General features: G+C 55.7%; 1 protein-coding gene across 3 annotated transcripts; it reads left to right on the forward strand.

Moving 5' to 3' along the window:
• Positions 1 to 1820: 1820 nt before the first annotated feature.
• Positions 1821 to 10886, forward strand: LOC129006841 (NUT family member 2D-like). 3 transcript variants are annotated; one of them, XM_054437031.1, is made up of 8 exons: positions 1924 to 1939; positions 3995 to 4694; positions 6652 to 6780; positions 7752 to 7891; positions 8334 to 8400; positions 8488 to 8734; positions 9213 to 9329; positions 10848 to 10886. In XM_054437031.1, the coding sequence occupies exons 1-8, from the start codon at positions 1924 to 1926 to the stop codon at positions 10884 to 10886; spliced, it is 1455 nt and encodes a 484-aa protein (XP_054293006.1). The 3 variants fall into 3 exon arrangements, with proteins under 3 accessions (XP_054293004.1, XP_054293006.1, XP_054293005.1); XM_054437030.1 differs by lacking the exon at positions 10848 to 10886 and adding an exon at positions 9664 to 10449; XM_054437029.1 differs by lacking the exon at positions 10848 to 10886 and adding an exon at positions 9664 to 10714 and having other exon boundaries at positions 1821 to 1939; positions 8334 to 8734.
• Positions 10887 to 13845: the final 2959 nt, after the last annotated feature.

Below are 13845 nucleotides of genomic sequence, written 5' to 3' on the forward strand. Positions count from 1 at the left end.
GAAGTTATTGATTGAAAATCATTTAAGTTTGCCCCGTGATAAAAGATCAAGTCCTCAGAAAGATCTCCAAAGTGTTTATGGTTTGTTTGGTTTTGTTTTGTTTTGGTAAGTTTACCATGATTTTGCTTGAATTGCTCTCCGTTGATCTTCTCAGCTAAGATCGAGGTAGAGTTGCACAGCGGAAGAGGGCTGCATGTAAGTAGGCAGTTCTGTCTCAGAGGACAAAAGGCCTGGGAGCACCCAGACAGGCAATCACTGCATGGAGGTCACTCCCCTCCCAGTGGCCGTGGAGGCATTTCATAGAAATGCTTGCTGGACCATTCAGGTTTAGAGTTGGGACAAAACCAAGAACTCATGGGGATATTGGACAGGAGTTAGGAAATGATCTTCTCACACAACTGGTGCAAGGAGGGGAGAACCCTGGGCTTGAGACTTGCAATCCACCACCTGCCCCTGCAGTGTGGCCCCTGTTACATTTTTCTGCAATTCTGCCTTCTTGAGTCCAAATGTCTTCAAAAGGGGCAAATGCTTCATAAGTTCCAACAGAATGTGTTTCAGTGAATGTTCACAGTGTGCACCGGTCTGGCTGAAGGCCTCTTCCCTTCCCCAACACCCTCCCATTGTGCAAAATTACCCTGCCCAGCAGAGAGTGACATGTGTGTCTCAGAAGATTTTCTTGCTGTGCTCTGAGTTCTCACTCCTCATCTCCTTTGACCAGTTTCCTCTAACACTCTCCTTGTTCACAACACAGAACATGAGTGCTCTGTCCTGTCATTTTGACACTAATAAACGGACAGTGATTCTCAGTGTGGAAATGAGAATGAAGTTTTTTTTAAGACAGGCTACAATAATTCCCATGCAGAGAACCACATGTGATGACACTGGATTCCAAACAGCAAGAATGTATGGTGAGGATGAGGCCAACAGTGAGCTGAGAGAGGCCAGCCAGGATGTGTTTCAGTGAAGATGAGAAACAATCAGATAACACTTGTTTCCTCCAGGAAAGAAAATGTGGTGGCCAGGGGAAAGAGATGGGAAGAAGGCTGGTCATTGCCTATTCCACTGTGCACAGTTTGAATTTGGAGCCATGAAAAGTATTGCTTGGTTAAATTAAAATCATTCAAAAGATAAAAAATAAACATTTAACACCAGCACAATATACTGGGAAACAAAATGAAAGGATTTCTGGTCTCGGTGCTGTAGGTCACATAGCCACTCTTTCCTGGATTGAGGCTTTCCAGCAAAGGGGATGGGAAGTAAGGCTGGCCTGCTGGTGTGGACAGAGATTCCAGCAACATACAGGACCTGGGGACAGAAGGATTGCTTCCTAAACAATGATGAACACACAGCCACCTAATAGCCTGGATTGGCTGAGACCATCCTGATTTCAAACACCCAGTCCCCTTGCCTTCCTAAGAACCACTGTGTTTCTCAGACTGAAAATGTGTTCTGAATTTTGTTCACGAAGTGCAGCCCCCGTTGAAATTCATCAAGAGTGGGAAAGAGCCAAAGTGGAAAGGAGCATGGGTTGATTGGCACAAAAGTAGGTCTGTTGATAAAGAATGGAAGTAAAGAGGACATCAGGTAGAAGCTTTTGCTGTGAGTCAAAAGGACAATTTAAAAGTTGCCTAAAGAGGCACACGCCATCTCTGTTGCTGCCATCCAGTTGGAAAGGAAACAGGTTCTTGCCTAATGGCCGAAGCCCCTCACAGAATGTCCCCCACCCCTACCAACTGCCCACTGCCCCTCCCCCTCTGCAGAATGTCTGGGGTCCTATGTTCTAAACCTGTTTACATTCAAATTTTACCTGCTCCACTGGACACAGGAGCATCTGCTGAGCCAGGTCACTCTCTGGGTCTTACCCTTGACTTTTCTCATTGCGGAAACTGCCAGATAGCAGTTGTCAGTGCCCAGCCTGAGGGGATGGCTTCAAATGGAGGTGAGCCTGTAGGGATTGGGGAATTATCTGAGTCTGCCATGCCTCAACTCCTTGGGAATTCAAATTTGACACTGCCCCTGGGGACAGTTGATAGGGCTGCTGTTGAGGAGGGAGGGAGGACTGGATGTCCCCAAGGACATCACACCTGGGGATGGCCATGGCACCCTGAGTCTGTGGTTAGGGAGGACGGCTCCTTAGAGGTGGACCAAGATGCCTGGGGGAATACACCATGTAGGGGAAAGGATGGAGTGGATGGATTGATCCTTTCTAGAAGGAGACAGGTCACATCATTGTGTGTTTGTAGGGAGTGGTGGGATCCTGTTGTGCTGGTGGCCCCTGGAGGACGACAGGCAAACCCAAACCCTGTGCTGTGTCTTCGGGCACCTGGAAGGTGCCCTTCCATAGTGTTCAGAGGGATTTGGACTGGAATTTTCTAGATCTTAGGGAGGAGTGGGGAGAAGTGGTCTCAGCCAGAAAACTGTTGGGTGGGTTGGCTGTGACAGAGCATGTAGTGACAGCCTCTGGGTGGGTGAGGCTGGCGGCTACTATAACTGCCACAGCCCAGAGCCTCTCAGCTCCCTCCCCAGACATGGCTTCTCCATCAGTTCAGGTAGCTGTTGGCTTTGATTTAACAGGGGTGGGGGCAGATGGGGAAGTTCAGGCAACACAGGGCCTGGGTTTCCTGAGTTGTTCTGAATTGTTTGCCCTTTTGTGGAAGCTCAGGTCTTCAGACCCATTTCCTCTTGTCTGCTAGCTCATGGCCCATCCTCTGCACTTTGTGTTACTGTGAAGATGAAGAATTTGCTCTTATTCCATTTATACTACCTCATGAACAGGGGACAGGTGTGGATTCTTGCTGGTTCTCAGTGGAAGGGTCTGGAAAGGCTGGTTTCCTTTTCAGTAGAGGAAAGAGAGTAGCACACAAATAGGAAGATGACTCTCATTACTATTATTCAAGTTAGGATATGTGTCCTGAATGCTGAGGTGCATGTGCTGTATCCCTTATTCCCCTTGACTAGGGACTGCATGAGGTCCTAATGAACAGGGATGAGTTCCGGACAACTTTGCCTCACCTGGCCCGTGGCCCAAGAACCCCTGGTTCTTGGTTGGTCACTATGTTCAGTTATTGGGAGCTCAAAGGAGAAGAAGGACCAGAGATGGGCTCCTTGTCCCACTACCTATTGTAACATGACCAGCAGCTGTGAAAATCCCTAGACACCTCCCCTGATAGCCCTGCTGCTTGCCATTTGCTGGCTGTGTTCTAATCGTGTGTGGCTGTTGCTGGCTATGCAGTGACACTGTCTCAGACGACTCCACCACTGCCTCTCAGACCTGCTCCCTGGGAACAGAGCTTCCTGAGTGGCAGCTGGGACCATCAAGTACTGAGGAAAGGGTGGCCTGAATCTGACCCCTATTTAGCACTTGCTGTGGGTGGTGCCAGGACAATCACTTCCATGCTGGGTGTGATGAGTTATGGATTATCTTCAGGGTTCCTAGGGTGCTGGCTTGGGAAAGATTTCCATCCAGTGGTTTTCTTTTGTTGTGTTTGAGCTAGAAAAGAAAGGGATTTACAAGAGCTTCAGGAAAAGGAAGATTGAAGAGGAGATGGGGCCATAATATTCGGAAGCTTCTGGCTTCCTGTCGGCCTTCTGAGTGATGAGCCATTGCCCTGGGGTAGGCCCCTCACCTGTTGCTGAGCACGCTGAGGACCACCAAGCCGCTGAGAGACTGATCCCTGACCCATGGCTTGGGAGATGCCTGTGAGGCTGACAGAGTCTGCCAGGGACACCCGAGGCAGACCCTCGGGCAGCAAAGGCTTGGCTGTTGCTTCTTGGGAGACAGAGTTTAGGGAGTCTTGGTGACCGGGGCCAGGCTCTCTAGTGGAGCGACTCTCCTTGGAGGAACAGAGCATCCGATGCACACTCAGGGACACTTGCAAGCTGCAGAGTTTCCCTGTCATAAGCCCTTAGCTGTTGGGACTCCCCTCTGATTCCCCAGTGACTAGTGTGGACCTGAAGACCCCAGCTCATTCACCTCTTTCCTTTGTCTCCACAGCATACCCAGTGCTGGGACCAGCCGTGACCGTGAACCCTGGCACCTCCCTGTCTGTGTTCACGGCTCTGCCCTTCACCATACCCGCTCCCGGCCCATCACACGGGCTGCCCCTTGTGACTGCAGGGGTTCCTCCAGGTGGCCCTCTGGTGCTGTCTGCCTTCCCCAGCACACCTCTGGTGTCAGGACAGGATGGCCGCGGCCCGAGTGGGGCCGGGGCTTCCAACGTCTTTGTCCAGATGGGGACAGAGGTGGGGCCTGTGAAAGCCCCTCAGGTGCAGACCTTGGTCCTAACTCAGGCCCCCCTCGTCTGGCAGGCTCCAGGCACCCTCTGTGGAGGTGTCGTGTGTCCACCTCCCCTACTCCTGGCAGCTGCTCCTGTGGTGCCTGTTATGGCTCCCCAGGTGGTTGGGGGCACCCAGGCCGGTGAGGGAGGCTGGTCCCAGGGCCTTCCTCTTCCACCACCACCACCACCGGTTGCCCAGTTGCCCCCCATCGTGTCCCAAGGGAATGCTGGGCCATGGCCACAAGGGGCTTATGGAGAGGGCAGCCTGGCTTCCTCCCAGGCCAAGGCCCCGCTGGATGACTCCTGTAACCCCAAGAGTGTCTATGAGAACTTCCGACTCTGGCAGCACTACAAACCCCTGGCCCGGAGGCACCTTCCCCAGAGTCCTGACACCGAAGCACTTTCGTGCTTCCTCATGTGAGTGTCCTCAGGGCATTGGAGCTGGTCTTGCAGCTCACACGTAATGAGGCTGCTGGATGGACGGGAGGTCACGCTGTTCAGGGGAGCTTGCAGGGCGGTTGTGAGAGTGATGGGTTGCACTATGGGAAGATACATTTTCAACAATATTAATCTGGCTGTGGCTCAGGACAGACTGTCAGGGGCCTCATATCAACTGCCCGTCACTGTCCCATGAGTCCAGCCAATCCTTACTTTCAATAATTTTCACAACACTGTTTACAGAAGACCCAGGTCAGAGAGGGTTCCTGGTGTGACGTGAGCTATGGTTTGGGTTTAGGTCTTTGAGTACACACCCCAGTGCCTCCCCTTTAACCCAGTATTGATGGTCAGGAGCACCTCACATGGAGCTGGGGGGAGGAGGTGCAGGGCCCAGAAGGAACCTGGCACATGCCCGCAGTTCTGCCGAGGTCCAGTTAGCACAGTGGTAGTGGAGCCTGCACAGGGGGATGGTCTTGGGCCCTGCACTGGGGTTGATACCGGGCAGGTATTTGCATCTTCACCCTCAATCCCTCGTAGAAAAAGGGACAATGATGCTTCATTCAGATGATGGCGAAGAGATGACTTGAGCTCACATATGACATGCATAGCACAGTGCCTGGCACATGCTATGACACATTACATGATAGCAATTATGATTGCTGTCCCCATTACTATCATTATCAGGACTAGGCCATCTAGGAGAGCACTCCCCAAAGCCACGGGCTACAGTGACAGCTCTGAGTGCACCTCAAGCCCAGCAGCCCAGGGCCATGGACTGTGGTGGCTGTGAGGCAGCAACGTCAGCATCTGGGAGAGTTTGTGGTTTCATTCCCAGTCCCTGCCTCTCTCCACCCTGTGGCACATCTGTGACCCTGTGTTTCCCACTGACGAGCAAACGGGAGCTTGAGCACATCCACCATGCGACACACTGGCCGTTCCCCTAGGGAAGTCCCCTGCCTGGGGTGTAGGTGGAAGGTGGCCCCATCTTCATCCCCCAAAATCTCGCTGTTCCCGCACCCTGGAACTGGTTGCATTCCCCCTTGGAGCAGAGTCTGGGTGCACTGGGGACCCTGATTCTTGGAGTGGAGCTGCCCCAGGCTCACAGGCCTTTGCCATGGCTCTTGTGGGAATGTGGGATCTAGACCTGCTGCTTGCAGTGGCGTGGACACCACTCTGCTTTGGTTCTGGACGTGTGCTCCTGCTCCTCATGCTCCAGGGCCCTGAGGCTACATCCCCAGGGGCTGCCTTGCTCCAGAGTCCCCAGGAAGCCAGTTGAATGCTCAGTCCTGGGGCCCTGGAACCTGCACTTTAACCCTCGCACCCAGGTGATCCTGTGTGCACACTGTCTCAGTCAGCTCAGGCTCTGCCATAACAAATCCCGTAGACTGGGTGCTTTATCAAGACACATTCATGTCTCCCAGTTCCAGAGGCCAGAAGTCCCAGATCAAGGTGACAGCAGATTGAGTGTCTGGTCAGGGCCCTCCTCCTGGCTGGAGAGAGCTGTCTCTGGCTGTGTCTCCTCGTGGCTGAGAGCAAGAGCCCTGGCGTCTCCTCCTGCCCTTATCAGGGCTTGGATTCCATGACTGGGACCCACGCTCATGACCTGCTCTAACCCTGATTGCCTCCAAATACTGACACACTGGTGCTGAGGGCTTCAGCACAGGAATGTTGGGGACACACATGTTCCACCCATAGCACTGAGTCCACTTCTCAACAGTGAGGACTCGAGGGGCAGTCGGAGAGGCCCCTTGGTAGCTTGTGTTGATATTTGATCTTGGGGGTGTGTCCTGGGGCCTCAGGAGCCCACATGGGGGAGAACAGGACAGGGACAGATGACAGGACAGGTGTGGGGAGGACAGGGGCCAGGTGTTGGGACCAGGTGGGCTTGGGATGAAGGGTGGGCTTATAGGCTGAGACTGACTGCACTGGTTTACAGCCCAGTTCTCCGATCTCTGGCCCGGCGGAAGCCCACCATGACCCTGGAGGAGGGACTGTGGTGGGCCATGCGGGAATGGCAGCACACGAGCAACTTTGACCGGATGATCTTCTACGAGATAGCAGAAAAGTGAGTCTGGGGTCCTGGGAGCAGGGCCTGCGTGGCAGGGTGAGAGTGAATGACAGAGGTCCGGTAGCCATGGTGGCTTCTCAACGTGGAGTATGAGGACGGTGTGGACAAACCCAGGACACTCTGGGCCCCTGGCTCCCTCAGGAAGCTGCTCCTGCCACCTAGATTGTTCTGGGGTCTCTGTCCTGCCCTATTGGGAAGCACCCCCTGCCTGGCCTTGGGCCATCCCTGCCTTGACACTGGAGGTCATGGCAGGAGCAGCCAGCATCACAGCCCAAAGTGGGTCACCTCCAGCTGTGGGGATGGGGAGAAGGGGCGCTAGTGACTATAGACAAGAGTGGGGTGCAGGCTCCTCACAGCAGTGGCCAGAAGTCAGTTTTCTCCCATCCCAGCCTGGCCAGGGAGTTGGGTTGGGGAGACCTGTGCCTGGGACACCATGAGACCCACCTCTGGCCTGACTGCCTTTGCTCCTGGGCAGTCCCCTCCATGAAGACAGACAGACAGACAGCAGCCTCAGGGGAAAGAGGCCCTGTCCTCTGGGCTCAGCTTTTGCTTCCTCCTGACCCGGCATCTCCCAGGCCTCGTGCCCCTGGGTTATCTTTCGGGGGCCCACAGTCCTAGCCTCAGGACTCCTGCATCTGGGCATCATCCCTGATGCCTTCTGCCATACACCCCACCCTGGCCAGCTGAAACCTGGAGGAGGGGTCCCCCGGGACCCTCCTGGACCTCGTGGCCCTGACTTGAGTCAGGAAGCCCCATTGATGCCATGGGCTCTGCAGGGGCCGAGTGAGGGAGGGAGAGCCCAGAACTCTGGGAGCAGCTTCCTCCTGGGACTGGGGAATGGGACACAGTGAGGGCCTGGACAGCCCACCCGAGACACTCCCTCCCATCCCTCCCCTTGGTCGCTGCCTGGTCCTGGGGGGAGGGGGCCTGGACCCTCTCAGCACAGCCTGGGCCTCCTTCACCGCCAGGTTCCTGGAGTTTGAGGCTGAGGAGGAGATGCAGATTCAGAAATCGCAATGGATGAAGGGGCCCCAGTGCCTGCCTCCTCCAGCCACACCGAGGATTGAACCTCGAGGACCCCCAGCCCCTGAGGTGGTCAAGCAGCCAGGTATGGCTTCCCACATTCCCACAGGAGCCACAGCAAAGACCAAAGGGGCCAAGGGAGGCCACTGTCCCCACACCCCATGCTTCCCTTCAAGAGGGGGATTTGCTCCCTCCAACAGGACAGCTTCTGGGAGCATATGTTGGGTATTGACCTGGTCGAGTTTCCTAGCTACTCTCTCCCCTCTCCTGTCCAAAACTCCACATATGCTCTGCCCAGGAAGCAGGGATGAGTGGGGAGAGTACAGGGCGTATTGGTGGCTCCAAACTTCCTCCCAAGCGATGCTGTCTCAGATGTGCCCCTCCTGCCTCCTCCGGGGGCGCTGTGGTTAAGGTGGACCTGACCCAGCTGGCACCCACTTCACATCCCCAAGCCCTGCCCTCCCCTGTGTGGTACAAGCAGGAGGAGCGGACCTCACCACGCCCATACTCCTCCCTCTCTGCCTCAGTGTACCTTCCCAGCAAGGCCGGCCCCAAGGCCCCGACTTCCTGCCTGCCACCACCCAGGCCCCAGAGGCCAGTGACCAAGGCCCGCCTGCCACCACCCCGGCCCCACCGACGAGCAGAGACCAAGGCCTGCCTGCCACCACCCAGGCCCCGGAGGCCAGCAGAGACCAAGGCCCGCCTGCCACCACCCAGGCCCCAGAGGCCAGCAGAGACCAAGGTCCCTGAGGAGATCCCCCCAGAAGTGGTGCAGGAGTACATGGACATCATGGAGGAACTGCTGGGGCCTTCCCTCGGGGCCACGGGGGAGCCCGAGAAACAACGCGAAGAGGACTGGACGCCCCCAGACCCAGGCCTCCTGAGCTACATTGACAAGCTGTGTTCCCAGAAAGACTTCGTCACCAAGGTGGGCTGGAGTGCTGGGGTCTGCCGGATTCCAGGGGGTGGCACTCCCAGGTCCTTGGAATTAAACTCTGTTCCGTAGCTACTCAGCAGTGTGTGTATTTCCATGGATTTGAGTCTGTGTATGTGATTGTGTGTGTCTGTGTGTTGCTGTGTGTTTGTGTCTGTGGTGTGTTACTGTGTGTCTTTGTGTGTCTGTGCAGGTGTGAGTGTGGAGTGTGTACCTTACCTGTGTCTGTGTCTTTTCCTGTGTCATATGTGGGTCTGTTCGTGTGTCTGTGTGTGGTTTGTGTGTCTCTGTCTGTGTGTGTGTATGCTACCAGGTCTGTGGTCTGTGTCTGTAGCTGGTGGTCACCATGATATGAGACAGCCCCAGAAGGGTGGGGACGGGGTGCTCACTGCTTCTGCATCTCCTCCAGGTGTCCTTGGCTCCAGGTTACTCCCTGCCCAGGAAGCTCATGCCTTCTTCCTTCTGTTTCCAGGTGGAGGCCGTCATTCACCCCCGATTCCTGGAAGAATTGCTTTCCCCAGATCCACAGATGGATTTCTTGGCCCTAAGCCAGGAGCTGGAGCAGGAGGAAGGACTCACCCTTGCCCAGGTACCCCAGGGGCAGGAGGGACCCAGCACACAAGGCCCACCTGATTGTCTTATCCCCCCCACTGGGGATGCCTGGCTTCTTGGGGAACCCACTCTGGAGTGGGAAGATGCAGGTTCAGAGGGAGTAGGATGGACAGGAGCCAGGGAGGGGAGTCAGCATGCAAGCTGCGGTGAGGCCCAACGGGATGCCCGGCAGAGCCACATCCTCTCTCTTTGACATAAAGCCCAGCTGCCTCAGGCTTCCCTGCCTGCCACCCAAGTGCCCTGGTCTCCACCACCCTGGGCCCTGCTCACACCTGGGGCAGTGCCAGTAAGTGCCCCCTTTCCTCCCGCAGCTAGTGGAGAAGCGCCTCCTAACTTTGAAGGAGAAACAGCATACGAGGGCAGCCCCTGGTCATGGCACGGCCCGGTTGGACTCAAGTTCTTCTAAGTTTGCAGCTGGCCAACGAGCAGAGAGAGACATCCCTGACCCCCAACAAGGGGTTGGCATGGAAACCTGCCCACCCCAGAAGGCTGCCCGGGACCCTCAGGGTCGAGGCAGAGCACACACTGGCATGGCCAGGTCCAAAGACTCTGTTGTGCTTTTGGGATGTCAGGATTCCCCTGGGCTGAGGGCTGCCCGGCCAACCTCCCCTCCCCAGGACCACAGACCCACCAGCCCTGGCCTGGGGAGCAAGGATGCCTTGGATCTCCCTGGAGGGTCTCCTGTCCGGGAGTCACATGGGCTGGCTCAGGGATCAAGTGAGGAGGAGGAGCTCCCCAGCCTGGCCTTCCTCTTGGGTTCCCAGCACAAGCTTCTGCCCTGGTGGCTACCCCAGAGCCCTGTCCCTGCCTCGGGCCTTCTCAGCCCAGAAAAGTGGGGACCCCAGGGAACTCATCAGTCCCCATCTGCTCAGAGAAGAGGCCTCAGCCTAGCACCCTCTCCTGCCACGAAGTCCAAGAAGCGACCTCTCTTTGGAAGCCGGTCCCCTGCTGAAAAGACACCCCACCCAGGGCCTGGGCTCAGGGTCTCTGGGGAGCAATCCCTGACTTGGGGGCTGGGTGGCCCCTCACAGTCTCGAAAGAGAAAGGGTGACCCCTTGGTCTCCAGGAAGGAGAATAAGCAGCATTGTAGCCAGTAGGGGCTTCTGGGCAGGCTCTCTGGGGCCAATCCCCAAGGATGGGGCTCTGGCATCTGATGCCCTAAAGCAGTCAAAAGCTTCTTCTCCCCCAGTGCTGATCTTGCTGGGCCTTAGCTTTGGAGGGTAGGGGAGGGAGGGGAGGGAGAGGGTGGCTGAACGGGGAGGGCAGGAAGGGAGGGTCTGGGGGGAAGGGGCTGGGGAGTGGGGGTGGGAAGCAGTGCATTGGGGGCCTCATGTGTAAATGTGAATAAATGTAGTTGTGTTGGAAAATGCTCTCAGGGCTGCTGCCTCTGTCCTCCACTCCGTGGAGGGTGTCTGTGAGGGAGGGCAGAGGAACTGGCAGATGCCAGGCTCTGGGAACCCACAGGGGCCAGCCCCACTCTTTCCTCCTGGCGTAGGTAGCCCCTTCAGATGCTCCAGGGACTGACAGATGCTGACGAAGCCCTGATCCCTCCCACCACCCGCTCACAAGGCCCTGCCTGCTTTAGGGAGGCTTCTTGTGGCCTCCCATCATTATCAGCATCCCTGGAAAGTCCTGGGATTGGAGAGAGCTGGCTGGCTCTTGTTCTGCTCGGTGGGAGCTGAGGAGAAGGCAGCCGCCTGCAACATGAACATGGGGAAAGGAGGCTGCTCCTGCTTAACCCTCATCAGGAAGAGCACGGGCACTGGGCTGAGAGGAAATGTTGAGGTGACTGTCCACACGGGTGTGTTTGGGATACGACGATGGGTGGGGAGCAGGGGAAGTCCCTCTGCCTGTTTCTGGGCAGGAGAGAGTCTTGTCCAACTAGCTGAAGCAGATGCTCCTTGCTGTGGCCACAGGGACTGGCCTCGGGGACCTCAAGGTCCTGCATGGAGCCCCCCACAGCTATGATTCCCTTCCCATATGAGGACTGAACTCATGTGGAATTGATGTAGACACAGATTTACATTAGTATCTAAAACAGTTCCCTCCCAACACACCATCACCAATGGGAACAAGCATGACCAGTTACCAGGTGCAGGGTGGGTGTGTCTGCTGGTTCCAGGGCCAGGAGGAGCTGGGGCCCAGGCTGAGAGGGGCTGAGGGTCAGCGGCCCTTCTGCCAGGCACAGACCCCAAGGGCAGAGCAGGGGCTGCCTGGGATGTGGCATCGGCTGTCTGGGAAGTGCCCTGGGAGTCGGGGGCTAGGTGTTCACCAAAGGAAGACTTCCAGAGTCTATGAGTGAGATGAGGACTGCATCAGGAGAGGAACCGAGGCTGGGGAGGACACTCTGCTCTTCCCCAGGTTGTCCTGTCCTCCCAATCTCTGCTGAACTCCTCTCACCCCATGGGCCAACTTCTGCCCCTTTTACCCCTAACCTACCTCTTAGAATCTCAGATCCCAGCATGGACAGGACCCAGCACCCACCCTGGTTCCCTCCTGGCCAACACCTTCTTCTCCACAGTCTGAGTTCTGATTCCTCCCCCAGGGCCCTTATTGGCTCAGGACCCCTGTGACTGCCAGGGCACCTGTCCCAGCACGGCCTGCATGCAGAGCTGTGGTCATGGCGCTGGGGGCTGGCTCAGCAGCAGAGGCTGTTGGGGCAAAGCTGTCTGGTACACGGTGGCCTGGCCTCTCGGCCAAGTGACAAAGGGGGCCATGTTTGGGTCCTCTCTGGCCCCATCTGCCCACAGAATACAGCAGTCAGCCGGACAGATGCCCCTCTGCCCCTTCCCTTCTGCTCGATGTGGGCAGTGTCGGAGGCCTGCCATCTTCTGTGGCCTTTGGGAAGGAGAGTTTATCTTGGCAGGGCTTCCCCAGCTCAGTGCACATCAGGCCCTCGGGGAAAATGTGGGGAGTGAAGAGTCACTGGTGGGTGATGTGGGCAGCTCCCGTGCCTCCTCTACATTCAGGGCCATCCTCAGGAGATAAGGTAGCACTGCCCCTTTGCAGGGTTTAGGAATGTTAAGTGAGCCGTGTCTGAAGGGAACGTCGTCCATACTCTGGCGTGTGTGGGTGCCCAGCTGACTTCCTCACCTAAGGGTGAAAGTGACACCTTGGGGCTCCTGCTGGTTACCCCACTGGCTGTTGTCTATCCCACTGTCCCTGTCCTTGTTTTGGCTGAGCCATTCCTATGAGGCAGAACTTGTGCTTCCTCCACCTCTGTGTCCCACCTGAGCCCTACAATCTGCCCCTAAATGGGCACAGTGGGGCTGACTGGGGGGCTCTGGTAGACTGAACACACATCCACCACCCAGTTCCTGTGCTGAAGCCCCAACCCCCAACGTGATGGTAGTTGGACATGGGGCCTTTGGGAGCTATTCAGGGTTAGAAGAGACAATGAAGGTGGGGCCCTAATGATGGGATTAGGGCCCTGGTAAGAAGCAGAGCTCTCTCCCTGACACGAGGACACAGTGAGAAGGCAGCCATCTGCAAGCCAGAAAGAGAGCCCTCACCAGAACCTCGCCCACTGGATGCTAACCTTGGACTTCCAGCCTCCAGACTGTGACAAATACATTTTTTTTTAATATGCGCCACCACCCCCAAGTCTATGGCACTTTGTCCTAGCAGCCCTATGTGACTAGGACAAGGTGCATAATCTCAAGAACTTCCTTCATGACCGGTATCTGGAAACCATGCATCAGAGCCACGGGAAAGAAAGGCTCGGCCCTTTGCAACTGTCAGCACACCTCCACCCCAAGTGCAGTGTATCACACATGAACCAGGAGAGCCTGGGACGCAGTGAAAAGGAATCTGTAAATACCCATGATGTCGTCACATCCACGCTTGGGGAAGCCATGCAGCTTGTTCACAGCAGGTGCTGCGGGTGTACTGAGGCTCTTGGTCGGCTTGGCCTCCCTGCTTACGCAGCCAGGTCACTCTCTGGGAGCCAGTGCAGCTGGGGTGGCCACCGGCAGGTTTGCCTCCAGAGACCCCTCCCTTCACCACTGGATGACAGATCCCTGAAGAAGCCATGGCCTCCTGGGAAACTCCATCTGACAATGTGAGCAAAGCTGGCCCCCGTTAGTGAACATGCTGTGCTTTCTGACAGCTACCAGGATGGAGTTGATCCAGGTGGCTGCCCTTTTGTAGCTCACTTTGATTCTAACTTCAGCGTTGCATGTTGCCCTATGAATGGAATATACAAAGTGTGTCTTTCACATCTGTCTTCTTTCACTTAGAATAATATTTCCAAGGTCATCTATGTTTTTAATATGTATCATTACATCAAACCTTTTTGTTGCTGAATAATATTCCATTAATGGATATACTAAAATTTATCCATTTATCAGTTAAGAGCATTTGGGTTTTTTTCACTTTTTGGCTATTGTGAATAACACTTCTAAGAATATTTGTGTACAAAGTTTCCTGGGGATGTATGTTTCCATTTCTCATGGCTACATACCTAAGAGTGAAATTGATGGGCCATATGGAAA

This window comes from Pongo pygmaeus, chromosome 8 (genome assembly GCF_028885625.2).
Source record: "Pongo pygmaeus isolate AG05252 chromosome 8, NHGRI_mPonPyg2-v2.0_pri, whole genome shotgun sequence".
NCBI lineage: Eukaryota > Metazoa > Chordata > Mammalia > Primates > Hominidae > Pongo > Pongo pygmaeus.

Bases quoted from the DNA above. Each gene is read 5' to 3' on its own strand.
- LOC129006841 (XM_054437029.1), top strand. The intron at 4,695-6,651 runs GTGAGTGTCCTC...ACTGGTTTACAG, and splicing joins GCACTTTCGTGCTTCCTCAT to CCCAGTTCTCCGATCTCTGG. The intron at 9,330-9,663 runs GTACCCCAGGGG...TTCCTCCCGCAG, and splicing joins AAGGACTCACCCTTGCCCAG to CTAGTGGAGAAGCGCCTCCT.